The sequence below is a fragment of the Rissa tridactyla genome, chromosome 8, assembly GCF_028500815.1.
Source record: "Rissa tridactyla isolate bRisTri1 chromosome 8, bRisTri1.patW.cur.20221130, whole genome shotgun sequence".
NCBI lineage: Eukaryota > Metazoa > Chordata > Aves > Charadriiformes > Laridae > Rissa > Rissa tridactyla.
In genome coordinates, this window is record NC_071473.1 from 2,548,060 (window position 1) to 2,562,059 (window position 14,000).

At 48.4% G+C, this 14,000-nt stretch overlaps 1 protein-coding gene across 7 annotated transcripts in view; it reads right to left on the reverse strand.

Moving 5' to 3' along the window:
• Window positions 1-13,436, reverse strand: part of INTS1 (integrator complex subunit 1) — a 35,365-nt gene extending 21,929 nt beyond the window's left edge. For all 7 annotated transcript variants that reach the window (XR_008467960.1, XR_008467959.1, XR_008467963.1 and 4 more), the window contains exons 1-25: window positions 13,317-13,436; window positions 12,921-13,211; window positions 12,144-12,340; window positions 11,765-11,902; window positions 10,901-11,060; window positions 10,430-10,535; window positions 9,958-10,144; window positions 9,674-9,819; window positions 9,262-9,403; window positions 8,724-8,900; window positions 8,363-8,471; window positions 7,901-8,021; window positions 7,176-7,253; window positions 6,490-6,647; window positions 5,191-5,287; window positions 4,740-4,831; window positions 4,351-4,411; window positions 3,770-3,967; window positions 3,381-3,510; window positions 3,014-3,193; window positions 2,773-2,922; window positions 2,012-2,191; window positions 1,743-1,847; window positions 639-806; window positions 237-348 (exon numbers count right to left, since the gene is read on the reverse strand). Coding sequence is in view for 2 of the 7 variants with exons in the window: in XM_054211117.1 (XP_054067092.1) it covers window positions 237-348; window positions 639-806; window positions 1,743-1,847; window positions 2,012-2,191; window positions 2,773-2,922; window positions 3,014-3,193; window positions 3,381-3,510; window positions 3,770-3,967; window positions 4,351-4,411; window positions 4,740-4,831; window positions 5,191-5,287; window positions 6,490-6,647; window positions 7,176-7,253; window positions 7,901-8,021; window positions 8,363-8,471; window positions 8,724-8,900; window positions 9,262-9,403; window positions 9,674-9,819; window positions 9,958-10,144; window positions 10,430-10,535; window positions 10,901-11,060; window positions 11,765-11,902; window positions 12,144-12,340; window positions 12,921-13,211; window positions 13,317-13,374 (3,541 nt within the window). In the remaining 5 variants the exon portion in view is untranslated. The remainder of the gene's footprint in view (window positions 1-236; window positions 349-638; window positions 807-1,742; window positions 1,848-2,011; window positions 2,192-2,772; window positions 2,923-3,013; window positions 3,194-3,380; window positions 3,511-3,769; window positions 3,968-4,350; window positions 4,412-4,739; window positions 4,832-5,190; window positions 5,288-6,489; window positions 6,648-7,175; window positions 7,254-7,900; window positions 8,022-8,362; window positions 8,472-8,723; window positions 8,901-9,261; window positions 9,404-9,673; window positions 9,820-9,957; window positions 10,145-10,429; window positions 10,536-10,900; window positions 11,061-11,764; window positions 11,903-12,143; window positions 12,341-12,920; window positions 13,212-13,316) is intronic.
• Between the last annotated feature and the right edge of the window lie 564 nt (window positions 13,437-14,000).

The window sequence follows — 14,000 nt, forward strand, 5'->3', positions numbered from 1 at the left end:
ACACCATCATTCTAATATTTCCTGCTGTCTGCAGAAGGAAAAAATAAGCCTGCAAATCCTTCACTCTGTGCAGCAATATTCTGACAGATCTTACAGCTACAAACAAATATTGCAAGGGACAAGCCTGTGAGTAGAAAGATTAACACCAGCCTGACCTGTCAGGAGATGGCATATATAGGAAAGGCTCTCTGTATTGCCCATGAGCCCTTGAATAAATCTGAGCACACTTCACCAACCTTGAGGTGGCCCCAGTGTCAGGAGAATAACCATGGCATGAACCACAAGGATGTGCATAGTGGCTGTTTCCCCACTAGTCCAGCGAAGGAACACCTGATCCTGGGACTCTGACTGGAAAAAGGCAGAAAAACCCAAGGATGAACAATGTCGGGAAGAGAAAGGAGAATGAGATCTGTGAGATGCAGATGAAAGAAGAACACAAGAATGGACAAATTTGGTCAGACCAAAGTTCAACCTAGCCCAGTATCTCCAACAGTGGCCACAAAAGATACTCAAGGAAAAGTTAAAAAATTCTTGAACCAGACGTGGTTTCTACATACTCAGTAACCCACAATGGGCTTCTCTTTTGTTAACTTGTCCTGTTTCTTCTACTTGCTTAAGAAAGGCAGGCAGGCACTCACCCAGCTGTACACCTCCTCGCCCTCCTTACTCTGGCGCATGCGTTTGATGTAGCGAGAAAAGATGGAGAGAAGAGCAACAAGCACTGCATCCGACTCAGCACAGTACGAGAGCTTGGAGAAGAGGTGAGACATGATGGTAGAGCGTTCCACAATGAGTCGGGCTACATCCTGCAAGGGGAAAAAGGTCTTTATTGAACAACATAGCCAGGTCCTCCTGCTTCATTGCATCACATTCTCCAGTTTCCATCATCCCCACTCCGGAGATGAACATGTAGAGTCAAGAGTAAAACCATGAGTTTTCATGACAGGGAATACGCCAGTGCTTTGCATGCAACGTGTGCTACCTTACTGTGTCCACACTTGTAGCACATCTGCGTTCTGATGCATCCCATTACAAAGTGAGCGCTTACCTAGTAAAAATCTGCACTTCTTTGAGTAAACAGATCTACTGACTCTTATCATTTCACGTTCTCCACGTATCTAAGCAGATCTATGCAGGCAGAAAAAACACAGGAGCCTCTAGATCCCTGCATCAATCTCTAAAAGACTGTTATGAAGGATGCAGTTCAATGGACTTAAAAGCAATGAGAAAAAAAGCACCCAGAGATAGAACAATGAAAAAAACACCATTGTATAAAAGCCAAACATAAAATAAAAAAAAAAAAATAAAAATCACCAAGCCTTTAAAAAAACGTAGCAATCCAATTTTGGTTATAGGAGAGTGCATATCCGACCAGTAAGGTTCCTGACTTCCCATTCTCTTCCCAGATACATGTGACCACACATTTAGCACCAGCTTACTTGCAAAACGCTACCAGGTGGTGGGATTTCCTTCAAATCACTATCTAATCTTGCATTGCCCATACCATCTGAGATGGGCTGTTGGACTGGAGGTTATTGCTCTGGTATCATTTCATGATACGAAACCAAAGACACAGGATGCCGTGCAACACGTCCGCAGAAACACAAACGGGCAGTTATCAGATTCACGTGCTCACAAGAACCTCATCATGCTAGTACAGCAAATCACACTCCTGCCACTGTCCTGAGACATGCCAGGTCTTCCCCGCGCAATCCCTCTGCCCCAGCAACCTGGCCTCTCACCAGAGCAAGGTCATTGTGCTGTCCCTGCTCCTCCACTGGGGCGTGCTGGGAGAGGTACACCAGGTAAGCACTGATGGTCTGGGGATCTGTCTCCATGTGGATGGCCTAGAACAAGAATTCCTCTCATTAGAAATCAGGATTTAATGAAGACAAGCACCAGCATAAGAAAAATTCTTCTGCAAGCATATAGACGTGTTGATAATTGCACCCACACGCAGTTTGCTCAGATTTGAGTAGGTCACTTATCCCTTCCAGCTACTAACACCAACCTGTTGCAAGGCAAGAGCTGTTGTTGCTCTAACGCTGTCAAAGAGTGGCAGCCTTGGGAGGTCTCTCAGCAGCCACTGATATCCCTGCAGCAGTTCAGAATCGCCAGAGTCCTCTTCCATGGGGTGATCTTTCTCCTCTCCATCACGCAGTCCCCCTTCTGACAACACCAAGGACAGGCCCTGCAGAAGTCACACGGACACAGCTGTCACATTTGAAGCCTCAGCTGGACCACTAGTTTCATAGTAGTGAATATCTTAAAAACAAACTTCAAACATCACGGAACGATCCAAATGCAGCACACAACAGGTTTCATATCTCATAGAATGCATTTTCTTGACAGCTACCCTACATGAAGTTTCAGTCTTCTGTAAGCATAATCTTTTTGAGGTCTCTGCAATTCCACTTGCCTTGACTGTGCTCTAGAGCACCAGGCACTCACTCATTTACATTCCCCACAGACAACGGCCACTGCCAATTACTCCATGTAGCACATGATCTGCTGAGTCTACACCTGAACTTCACAGGAAACAGCAAAATCCAGTTCTGTCTTAAGAAAAGTACTACTTGGCTGTTGAACAAAGAAGGCTTCTGAGCAGCAGGGAGCAGAAGTGCATTTGATGGGGTTTGGAGATTGAGACAAGTTACTGAAGAAGGATGACATGAAATAATTTCACTGCGCTGGCTCTGAACTCGGGAGAATCCAGAACTCTGTCCCCAGGTTCTGACAAACCCTAAACAAGAAGATTTTCATTTTGCTCACCTTCATTGCCAAGACCCGTGAGGCCACCTGGGAGGAACTCAGGCGTCGTAGGAAATAGTCAAGCACCTCACAAGTTGTCTGTTCATCTGCTTTGGGACCCAACAGCAAGTCTTGCAACCGTCCAAGCAACTGCCTTTGTTTCTGTTGTCTCTGTGGAGCAAGAACTTGGCCTTTTCAATGACATCAAATCTGGGATGCACAGAAAGTAGGTAACAGAACCGATCCCCAGGACACTACTCACCTGGCGTTTCTTGGCACGCTGCTCCTTACTCTCACCCTCCTCCTCTTCTTCACCTGACGTCGACTCATCAGCAGCATCATGAAGCAGGAACTCACAAAGGCACTGCACAGGCAGGACGTCCAAGGAGCCCTCGCTAGACTGAACCAGATCTGCCAGCCATGGCATTGACTGCGATGAGGCCTAGAAAGCAGGAGAATGACAATGCAAGATGAGCAGAACATAGATGCAGCACACTGATCGTTTAATTCCTGAGCAGTAAACCCCCTTCCCCTGAACCTCACTTAGCTTCTTTTTGCCCCTCACTCTGCTCAAGTTTCAGAGATGAGGGATCAGATCCTGACACAGCCAAGCCATCAAGGGAGCCCACCTGTCTTTGAATGATGTTGAGAAGAAAGTCAGGATGACGACTGCGACACAGGAGGTGGCCCAAGCGAAGCGACTGGTTCAGGCTTTTCACCTGCTCCAGGACATGTGGCGGAGGTCTGCGCGGGGGGCCCCTGCCAGAGAAACAAGAAGTTATCCACAGGCAGACACACTTCCGCTCTGGTGTTGATGAGGATCCATCAGTTCAGTAGTGCACGAGGGCCACAGGGAGGTGGCAACCGAATGACAAGGACCAAGTGTGACACATATCCCACGGGCTACCCAGTCTCAGGGCTCTTCTTGCCCACTTCAACCACCCTATGAGCAGTAGGGTGTCCTGACTAGCATTAACTGGGATTTCATTATGGCAGCAGACCGCAGGCGGCTACTTACTGAGGGTCCAGACTTGTCAGCTGGGACAGCAAGAGGCTGCTGCTCTCTGTAATGGTTTGTTTTGTGGATGCGGCAGCCAGATGACCCTCAAATGCAAGAATCTCCTGTTTTTCTCTTTGGGAGATCTGAAGTTCACGATTGATCATCTCTGTGCGTGTCTCCTCATCCGTCAAGGTACATTGAGGATAGGAATAATTACTGTTAAAATAAGTTAAAAAAGAAAATGGTTATGTCGGCCTATTCAAAACTGATGAACTACAGACAGAAAGTCCCCAGGACCTGAGCTCCACTAGGCAACATAAAAAAAACAAAGCAGCTTCTCATCAGAGCCAAGGAGACTGAGACCTTTTCAGCAAGGCATGTCAGCGTCATCCCTCCCTTTTCCTCAGCTTTATTCCCTTACTTGTAATATTTCTGTTGGGGGAAGGCACCTTTCCCACCCAAACCGCAGTGCTGCTGCCAGCCAGCTTACTTTACACCAGTTCCACTGGAAAGGAAGGAACCAGTTGGCACAAACTTCACTCAGAAACGTGTGGTTTTGGTGGCCTATTTGATTTATGTAGGGATTTAAGCATACTAACTTGGTCATGACCATTTCCATGAGCATCTTTAGAGAAGGGTACTCCTCCCATGCAGTCAGACCTGCAGCAGAGAAGGACAATCAGGGATACAGGAAAAAAAGTGAGGGTCTTTACATATGTTCTAACACACTCTAGATCGGGGAGACACACAACAAACTCATTTGGAACAGCTCACGACACTTAGAACACAGACAACGTGATTCCAGCCACATGCTGGTCCAGACACCCCCATGGTGTATTTTTGCACACATGGGAAATATACAGTTAATAACTGCAGTTATCTCACCAACCCTGCACATGCCTTGAACACAGAAACCCAGGCTTCAGCAGACAGCACCCTGACCAACTTTCACAGCAGAATTAGTATCCCAAGATATGTCCACACTCACCAATGTTTTCGGGATTGAATGCAGCAACTACAAGCAGGAGAGGCCAGGCTTTCCAGTAGAGGGTAGAAATAGCTAGATTTGGAGGCTGGTACCTACAAAAGCCATCACCAGATATAAGTGGTTGGTTTTGTTTACTTAAGGCCATCTCAAGGCTGCTTTTCTCCTTAATCACGCACTGTTTAGATTCAGCCACACCAGTTCAGCAGGGTTCAGCTGAAAATTTCTAGAGCAGAAAGGTCAGAGTGCTTGCAGGACGAAGTCCATTCCATGACCAAAGCCTTAACTGCCCTAGATAAATTCCCACCCGAACGTGACATTGAAAAGGTTTCCTCATGATTTTGTTATTACAAATTGTAATAAGGAAAAGCATCTTAAAATCTGTGAGCTAGCATTGTTCGTCACAAGGTGAAAATGAACTAGATCGCAAGATTGTCTATGTGATAAGCCTTACCCTGGGGGTAGCTGGATATTCTCTGGATGGTGGTAAGTGCACAGATTCAAGACCGCATCGATCAGCTGGATTCTTTCTACCCTCAGGACCTCGACATCTGGAGAAGGAGAAGAAAAGACTAAGCAAGTTATTGACCTGTCTACCTGGCCAAAAGTCCTTCAAGAAAAGCATCACAGCATAACAAAAATTTTACTTCAAGCAACTATGTTATTGTGGGTTTGTTCTCATGATATTACAAGAACAAAAAAACAACAACACTTAAAAAGTAGCAACACTTAAAAAAGCTACAAGTCAATATATAAGGATATCGAGCTTTTCAGCTGCAATTTGGTTTAAATTCTTAAGGGCATTTTTTGTTCCCCAAATGCATCCAATATGATACCTGTATCTTTTTCAGAACTCCGATACAATCCTTCAGGTAAGCAGTGACTTTGCTCGGAACTTCTGGGGCTCAGAGGAACTAAAAATGCATTTTAACTTTGTTGCAAGTTTTCAGACTTGCTCTAACTTAACTCTGAGTCTTCCAGTATTTGAAATGGCGCAGCATTTAAAATGCCATACTGAGAGGCTGGACACATTTTCACAAGATAGTCAACAGCGAAGTCTAGCTCATTCCACTTGCACTAATCAGACCTGGACTAGACTTCGCTATTAACAAGTCAGCACTAAGAGCATATAAGATGCTTTAGAATCAAACTCCGACAACCCCCTCAACTCTGACACAAACACAGATAGCTCAACTGAATGGACACGCTCTCCAAGGATGCAGGAATTCGGACAAATGCTGAGTGAATTCATAAAAGGGCTAAGAGTTAAGTCTGCTTTTGTAACTGCTATTCTGTAACAGTGCTTGAATAATGAAATTGGGAGGAGCACACAATACATGGGTTAATTACTTTAACTTCCAACCCTTTCATTTTTGCATGGCCTAAAAATTTCTATTCATCTTACAGTATGTATAAAGGACTAAATTGAATTTAAAAATGCTAACTCAAAACTTTGCATGGTTATCCGCAGTCCTTCGTCCTCAACACAACCAGTAATTTCCCAAACACTCCCTGATACAAAATTAGTAACAGGGAGAAAGAGCAGGAGAAAATAAGAAGCTTCCCTGGTGAGAAAGCAACACAGTATGTATCTGGCTTTGAGCCAAATGCTTAGCCATCACAACTAAAACATGCTTTAACTGATGCAAAGGCTTTTTGGTACGTGGTAGGAGGCACCTCAGCCCTGGGTGGCAACAGGAGGACACGCAGACAGAAGTAACCACTTGCTGGCTGGAGCTTTGTGCAGTCTTACCATCCGCTTGCACAGCTGCGGCCCGCTTCACCAAGTGGTCAGCAAGCTCCATGGCATCCGCAGGGCCAAGAGGAAGGTCCCGCGACAAACCGATCACAAGGATCCGCATCAGTGTGTCTTCAAGGATGGGCACCTCGGAGCAGAGGCGAAGGAAGAAGCTGCATGAGACATGAGACATAAATCACACTTCTTTCGACAGCAGCGTAAGGGCTCCTGAAACTCTCCACAGACCCTAGAGCTCATCTGAGCAGAAGATAAATCACAGCTCGGTTTACAACTCCTTCCCTGGTCTCCATCTCCAAATGCAACTATCTGACATAAATTGTTTTATGGAATATTGCTCACGTTGCCTTGTACCTCTACACTTCAGCCTGCTTGAGTCTGAGCTCCCTAAGGTTACCCCAGTATAAACCATACAGTGCAGGGCTGCCCTTCTTACAATTAGAGAATCAAGACACAGAACACCTTGGCACAGGGAACGAGAATGAAGGAGGAAGAGGAACAGATGGAGAATGGAGCAACATCCCTCAATTTTAAGGCAACGTAACAGATGAAGAAAATCCAAGCACAGTTCAAAGCCTTTCCAACACAGAGCTGTATGAGGAACACCAGAAAACACCAGTTCCTTTGCCACCAGCTACAGCAGCTCTCGCCTGTACCCAGCTCTGCGTGGGGCACACACTCACTTGCGGTCACTCTCAGGGGGCCAGTTGTCCCATTTGTAGTAGGTTTCTGGCTGTTCTGTGAAGAGCACCTTGTGGAGGCTGTAGAAACGAAAAGGACAGTAAACACCATCTGCATGAGGCTCAAGAACATGTTCAACAGTTCAGTCTCCCCAAACTCCTGCCAATGCTTCCCATCCTACACATGAAGGAGTCCCCCTAGATAAGCTACTCCAGAGAAAGTAACAACTCAAATCACAACAGGGAGGACTATACAGTATGGGCATTGGGTGTTTACACTTCCAGTGAATGCTGTTACAGTGAATCGATTAATTCTGGCTTGACCTGCTTCAGTAATGCCTTGAGCCAGATCCCACGATAAAACCGTAAGCAGACAGTACTATCTATGCAGCCCTCAACTGTACAGCCTAAAAAACTATGTCAGACAAAAGAACAACAGGGGTCCACATGCTTGGTCAGGTAACTGGAAATTCCCTACTGGGTGGACCCAAATAATACAAATCAGAAATATTTTCCATTATCATGTATTTCTGGTAAGAGGATGCCTCTCCAGGAATTCCTGAGAGGGAGACAGTCCCAGCCTGAACCCTACTAAAACACTGTTTCTCTTCCCTGTCTGATAAGTCGAGAGAAAAAGCCCTGGCATATGCAGGGTTTTCATAGTATGTCATACGCTGTTGGGAAAGTGACTGGTTACACACAGCAGATTATCAGGCTGACTCTCTTACCAGTGCACATAATCCTTCGGAGCCAGCTTGCTGATCGATGGAACGACCGTGTGAAGCCACCAGACAGCATCTCGTTGGATAGCAGCAATTTGGTTCTGGAAAGAGCGTAGCACTTCCAGGTCTGTAAAACAGTAAGGTTACAAACTACGCACATATCAGAGCCCCATCAGGAGCCAAGCAGGAGATGGTAGATGTTTCAAGAGCAGATAGTAACCAAGGCTCCAAAGCATCAACAGTAAACTGTCGAGAGGTATACTGGACAATCTTAAGCATCCCAGCATTGACAGCACAAATGCCACATCTGCCAACTCTGTCAGCCTCCGGACGATAGCAAGTACCCCCATGCCTCTGTTCAGAATGGAGGCTTACACCCCTTCCTAACTCTTGCTGCAACCCCACCACTGCCAGAAGATATCTACCAAGCCACTCATCTTCAGAGGGAACCTAGGTTGTTCTGCTTACTCTTTTTCTCTCCTTTGTCCCATGCAATTCCAGCCTCCTTCACCTGGGCTGTGATACCAAGCATCATGGAGACAGCGAGCAGATCAGTTATGTGGATGACAAACCGCTCCTTAAAAAAAAAATATAATCCAGGTGACTTCAATCAGTAAAACCCAAAGCTGCCTTCTAGAAAAGTGTTTCATCATCAAAAATGACAATCATGGATGTTTGGAAACGGGATGTGGGAGCATTGCTATAAAATGCTATACACAAATACTCACTCACTCAGATAACAAAGAGCAAAAGAAAGAACGGCCAGAAAAATAGATATAGAAAAGCCCGGTACACCATCCAGCAGCACAAGGGTCAAAGAAAGTGGTACCTTGAATTCCATTTCTGCGTACTGGGCCTCCTTCCGTTCCTGCATAAGACCCAGACAGAAGGCCTGGAAGTTGATCTCATGTTTTGTCTGTTTTATGATCTCTCGCAGCAGAGCCCGTGAAGCCCGCAGGTAATCGTCCTTAGTAGTCAAAAGATCCTGGAACACCATTGCTAGGTACTGAGAGAGAAAACATACAGAAAGAGAAAACTTTCAGTGCATTGTAATGTATCTGCACCCACAAAATGAAAACACACAAGGAAACAATGCTGGTGCTATGCATGCCCCTCAGACCCCCGGGGAGCTATAATAACATTTCTCTCGTGAAACTTCATTACCACAACGTTGATCACTCAGAATGTGGGAGTTAGAAAATAACCGTGCACATTTATTCCCAACAAGTGCAATACTATAATTTCAAAACAGTATCATACAGATAACACAGTTGCCTGTGGAAAGATTTCATCTGAGCCTCAAGTCAAATAAATGTCTCAGGCAGAGGTCTGGGATCACCGTCAGTCACACAAGACACTACACCTACCTTCGGAGCTTGCTCTGAGCTATGCTGAAGCACAGTATACAGGATCTGCATGTTGTTGGGATTTCTCGCATTTGATAGCTCATTGAAAATCACAAACTTAATCGTGGTGCCCAGGTTATCCCTGTGTGCATTCAGCAGCTCTCTGCAAGGAAAGACGAGAGGTTTCACTGCAGCTAGACCTACTGTTTTGATTTCTCTTTGAAGTATTTAACACATAGAGTGAAGAGGATGGAGCAGCACTTACGTCCGTCAATATCAATGCATTCATTGCCAGGCCAATCAAATTCATTTAATGTTACACAGAACACCTCACAGTCCAAGTTGGTATTTAAAACCACTGTGCAGAGACACCAAGGCCCTGGGCACATCTTCCAGGGAGCTTTCTCTTCCCATCACAGACTCGGTCACTCACCTGACACACAGCATGTAGTGGTTGAGAAGGACTTTTGGCTTGAGACGAATTTTGATCAGGTTGGAGATAACTTCCATGTCCTCTGAGCTGTGGGTGTTGCAGTTCATACAGACTGACATCAGCAAGTCCTGAGCTGGCTTGGTCAACTGCGGAGGAAGAACAGAAAGGCTACAGCCACCTGCCACCACAGATCAGAAACATAACTGGCAAACAGTATGCGGCCCTCCTGGCTGGATTCCAGACCAGGTCCAGAAAAGTTGTGCTTCAACAGCTTCTATCCTTACCTTTGGATTCTGCAGCCACATCTCCAGCCTCTGCACAGCCATTTGCCGCACCTCTTTGTAGCCACACGTTGCCGTCAGCAGTCGAAGGAGGTTTCTGGACACATTGTCCATTGGCTGGCGCCGGTTGAGTTGGTCCCGCAGCATGTCTAGGACATATTCCTCCACACTCTCTACAAGGTCGTCATACCTGGGCCACACAAACTGCATTTTACTCACTTGAACACAAGCCAGCTTGGTCACACTTTGCTGTGTTCAGAGATCAGCATCCTTTCTTGTTCATGGTACGCATTACAAACAAACAAAATCTACTCTTTTCTTCTGGAACCACTTGTATCTGGTGCTCAACATCCTCTAGCAAGTGCCCCAGGATTGCTAGTACAGAGAGGGAGCTCCCTGCTGCAGCACTGCAAGAGTGGGTGAGCACAGACAGATCTGCCACACGGCTGTGTCAGGAGAAGAAGAGGAACTGTACCTGGGCATGAGCTGGCCCTCCTGCTCTGGGCTCATTTTCTCCTCTGCAATCAGCAGCTCACTCTGGCTGTCTTCCTCCTCTGTCATGGAAGGGTGTGGGCTGCTCCCTAAGAGAGACCAGCACACAACATGCTTCGTGAGACAACTCTTCTTTCTAGAGATCACTCACTCACGCTCTTATGTGCTCAGCTTCTTTCAAGACCCCCTTCAGCAGCACTGAAGGATGCCAGAACTAGTTGCTTCCTCACACTGTATCAGATACAGGCACATTTTCCAAGCCTTTTTGACTGCCTGCCCTCAAACATCCCCTAGAAATGAAAGAGCCCCAAAGGGAGAAAAAGCAATGCCTGGAGCTCAAAATATGGCCTATGTGACTCCATCCAGCAACAAACTATTCTCACCAGTCAATAAGCTCACCAGGCTCCATCCTTTCCCCTACCCCTTTGTTCCCGCTTCCCAAACACCGTCTTACCAGCGCTAAGGTCCCCTCCGCTACGTCCAACTTCCCCATGTAAGAGCATGCTCTTAGGAGGCATCTTTGTGTTAAAAGCTGTTTGGATGTTATCCACAAATGTCTTGCAGTGAGGGCTGTCCACCCAGATGCGCTCCCCAAGGGAGTCCTCGATGTAAACCTGCACAAGGGAACATAAAACATGCTAAAGCTTTTTTTTTGTAACAGTTGATCAGAGGACCGTTTGCGAGCTTCCCAAGTTTGTATTTGTTTTCAACATACAGCTGTGAAGTAGGAAAGTAGCATAACAGCTGCATGGGTGAAAAACAGACCAGACGACTGCAGGCAGGTCACATAAGAGCAAAAAACCAAACTATTACCTCCCAAGCTCTACTGAGCACCGACCCTCTCAATCAGCAAAGCTGATTAAGATTTAGCAAAGGTTTTACAACTTCCACCACCAAAATATAGAAGCTCGTCTTTTAAAAACTTAGCCTTTTTAAATCAACGGGTTGTGTTAACCCCTATAGACAAAACTCTGGGACACTTATATCAGCACAGATTGTCAAAGGCATCTTAGAAAAGATCAGAGATAAGGCAAATGAAACCACAACATTTCAACAACCAGTGAAGATTATCCTTTAAAAAAAACCCAAGAACTCTGGTTTTGTCCCTTGTCAATACAGCACAGGCCCAGTCTCCAACTTCTGCCTCCTCCAGCCACATTCCCCACGCTGGGCAACAGGCCACCAGATACCCCCTTCCCTTCCAGCAGGAATAAATCCTCTGCTTCTATCCCACCCCCAGCACATGCAGCCTTCCCAACCCTGGCCGGTTTTCTCCAGTCTCCCCACATTCTGGCAGAAGCCCTCTTGGTTCAGCAACCTTGACAAAGATCTCTGGCCAGTTCTCATCCTCTTCGTAAGCTGCCATGAGAAGGTTGCAGGCCAAGACAGACACGAGGCTATTCCCTTTGGCTTTGAAATTGATGGAGGCATCTCTTCGGAGCAGGCTGCACAGTGCCTGCAATATCATCCACAAAAAATATATTAAAAAAAAACAATAAACAAGCCATCTTGCAAGAAAGCATACAGAAAAGCTTTAGAAAAAGACGTACAAATTGCAGCAGCTTGCCACAAAGCTATAGTATTTACAAAGACATGCAGATTACGCTCTGGCTTGAGAGGAACTGCAATTAGGCTCACAAGCTGGCAGCAACGCTACATCAGTAAGCCCAAGAGTCCCGATGTGGCACAGCCCTCACCTCGATAACACCTTCAGTGGCAAATATGTTTGGTTTGATTTTTGCCAGGTACATGAGGCTCAGGTAGAGCGTGGTATCAGGTTTGGCTCTGTTCATCTTCAGCTGCTTCGCGGCTCCACACAGCACCCCCTCAATACGGTCGTCGTTGCCTTCTGCCTCTGCTGCCTCAATCTCATCCAGCAGCACCGTGGGGACGACTGCAACCATCAGCACACGGGCATCAGGATTTACCCTCACACAAAATAACCTGCCCCGGGACACTGGCAGGGCCAGTCACCAGGAAAGCAAAGCGTGGACCAGCTCACCTTTACCCTCTACAATGGTTTTTCCCTCCCCAATTGCTATTAAAACTTCTGTTTCACACCGGACAACACCCCTTGATTATTTTTCAGTTGGTCCATGCTAGAATACTCCTCTGCAAACGTATCAAACACCAGAAAACAGAATGATACCTCAAAAAGCAAGCAACATCCGGATACAGAGTCTACTAAAGAAATAGGTGAGTAAAATACCACAATCGGGACTCAAAGATTTCCTCAGGGAGTCTTTCAGCTGCTGCCATTAAGCAGCTATCAGACAGGATAAACACAACCGAATGCCAACAGGAGAGGAGAGACACAACTGTGACTTCAGCCCTACATCCAGCAAGGAAACCTGTAAAGACTGCACATAAACCTTGGCTTGTGGGCTTAGAGAAAGGCCCCCGGGGCTGAGGCTTTTGGGAAGGTGAACTGAAGTTTGCACCCTCGCTCGAATGGAAGCACCGCGAGGCCTCACCTTCGATGGGGATGACAGACGGCTCCTTGATGGAGGGTGAAATGGCTCGCTTCTCCGCCACGGCCGCCTCCGCCAGCCGTCCCAGGGCGCTGAGGGGAGGCGTGGAGGAGAGCTTGGGGCGCTTGGCCAGGCCGGGCAGCCCCGCCGGGCCCGCCAAGGCGGCGGCCGCCTCCCGCTTGCGTTCGGAGGGCAGCCCGGGGGGCGCCGGCTTCAGCAGGGTGACGGCGGCTTTGCCCTCGCCGCTCTGCCCCTTGGAGCCCAGCGCGATGAAGTCTCCCGGCGGCGGGTGCGCTGCGAGGGGACAAGGGGACAGCCGTGACAGCACCGATCCGCGGCCACCGGAGACCCCCCGGACCCCACCGCACCCCGGCCCGGCCGAAGCCCGCCAGGACTCACCGGAGGGTTTGGGCACGGCGCTAGGCCGCCGCACGGCCGCCGCCTTCGGACGGTTCATGGTGCCACCGACCGCGGGCCTCCGCCACCGCCGCCGATCTGCCGCCGCCACCCGGAAGCGGAAGTGCTCCGCCGCGACCCCCCCCCCCCCCCCGCTCCCACCGCGCCGCGATGGAGCGGCACTTCCCGCCCCGCGCCGCCGGACAGCGGCCGCCTGGTGGCTGGAGGGCGCGACGCCGAGGGGAGCTGTGACGCCCCCCAGCGGGGGGGAGGGAGAACTGCATCCCGGGGGGGGACGGGGGAGATTGGGGGGGATTTTGGGGGAGGCTGTGGCCAGAGCGGGACTGGGAGTGGGGATTTGGGTCTCGAGGGGCTGAGACTGGGGGGGCTGTTCGGTGGCGCTGGGATTGGGGGGGATCTGGCGTCAGAGAGGGGGGTCAAGGGGCTGGGATGCGGGGGACGGAATGCGGGGGGATTAAGGGCAGAAACTGAGGGTGGGATCAGGGGGATTGGGATGGGAGGGATGGAATCAGGGGCTGGAATGGCGGGGGCGGCTTGGACAGGGGCCGAGATTGAGCAGCTGAGATCGCGAGGATGGAGATCAGGGACTGAAATTGGGCGGCCCCTCGGCAACCGTCCACCCCCCACCCCATGCCACCGCCCCTGTCCCCATGTCACGCTCCCAGG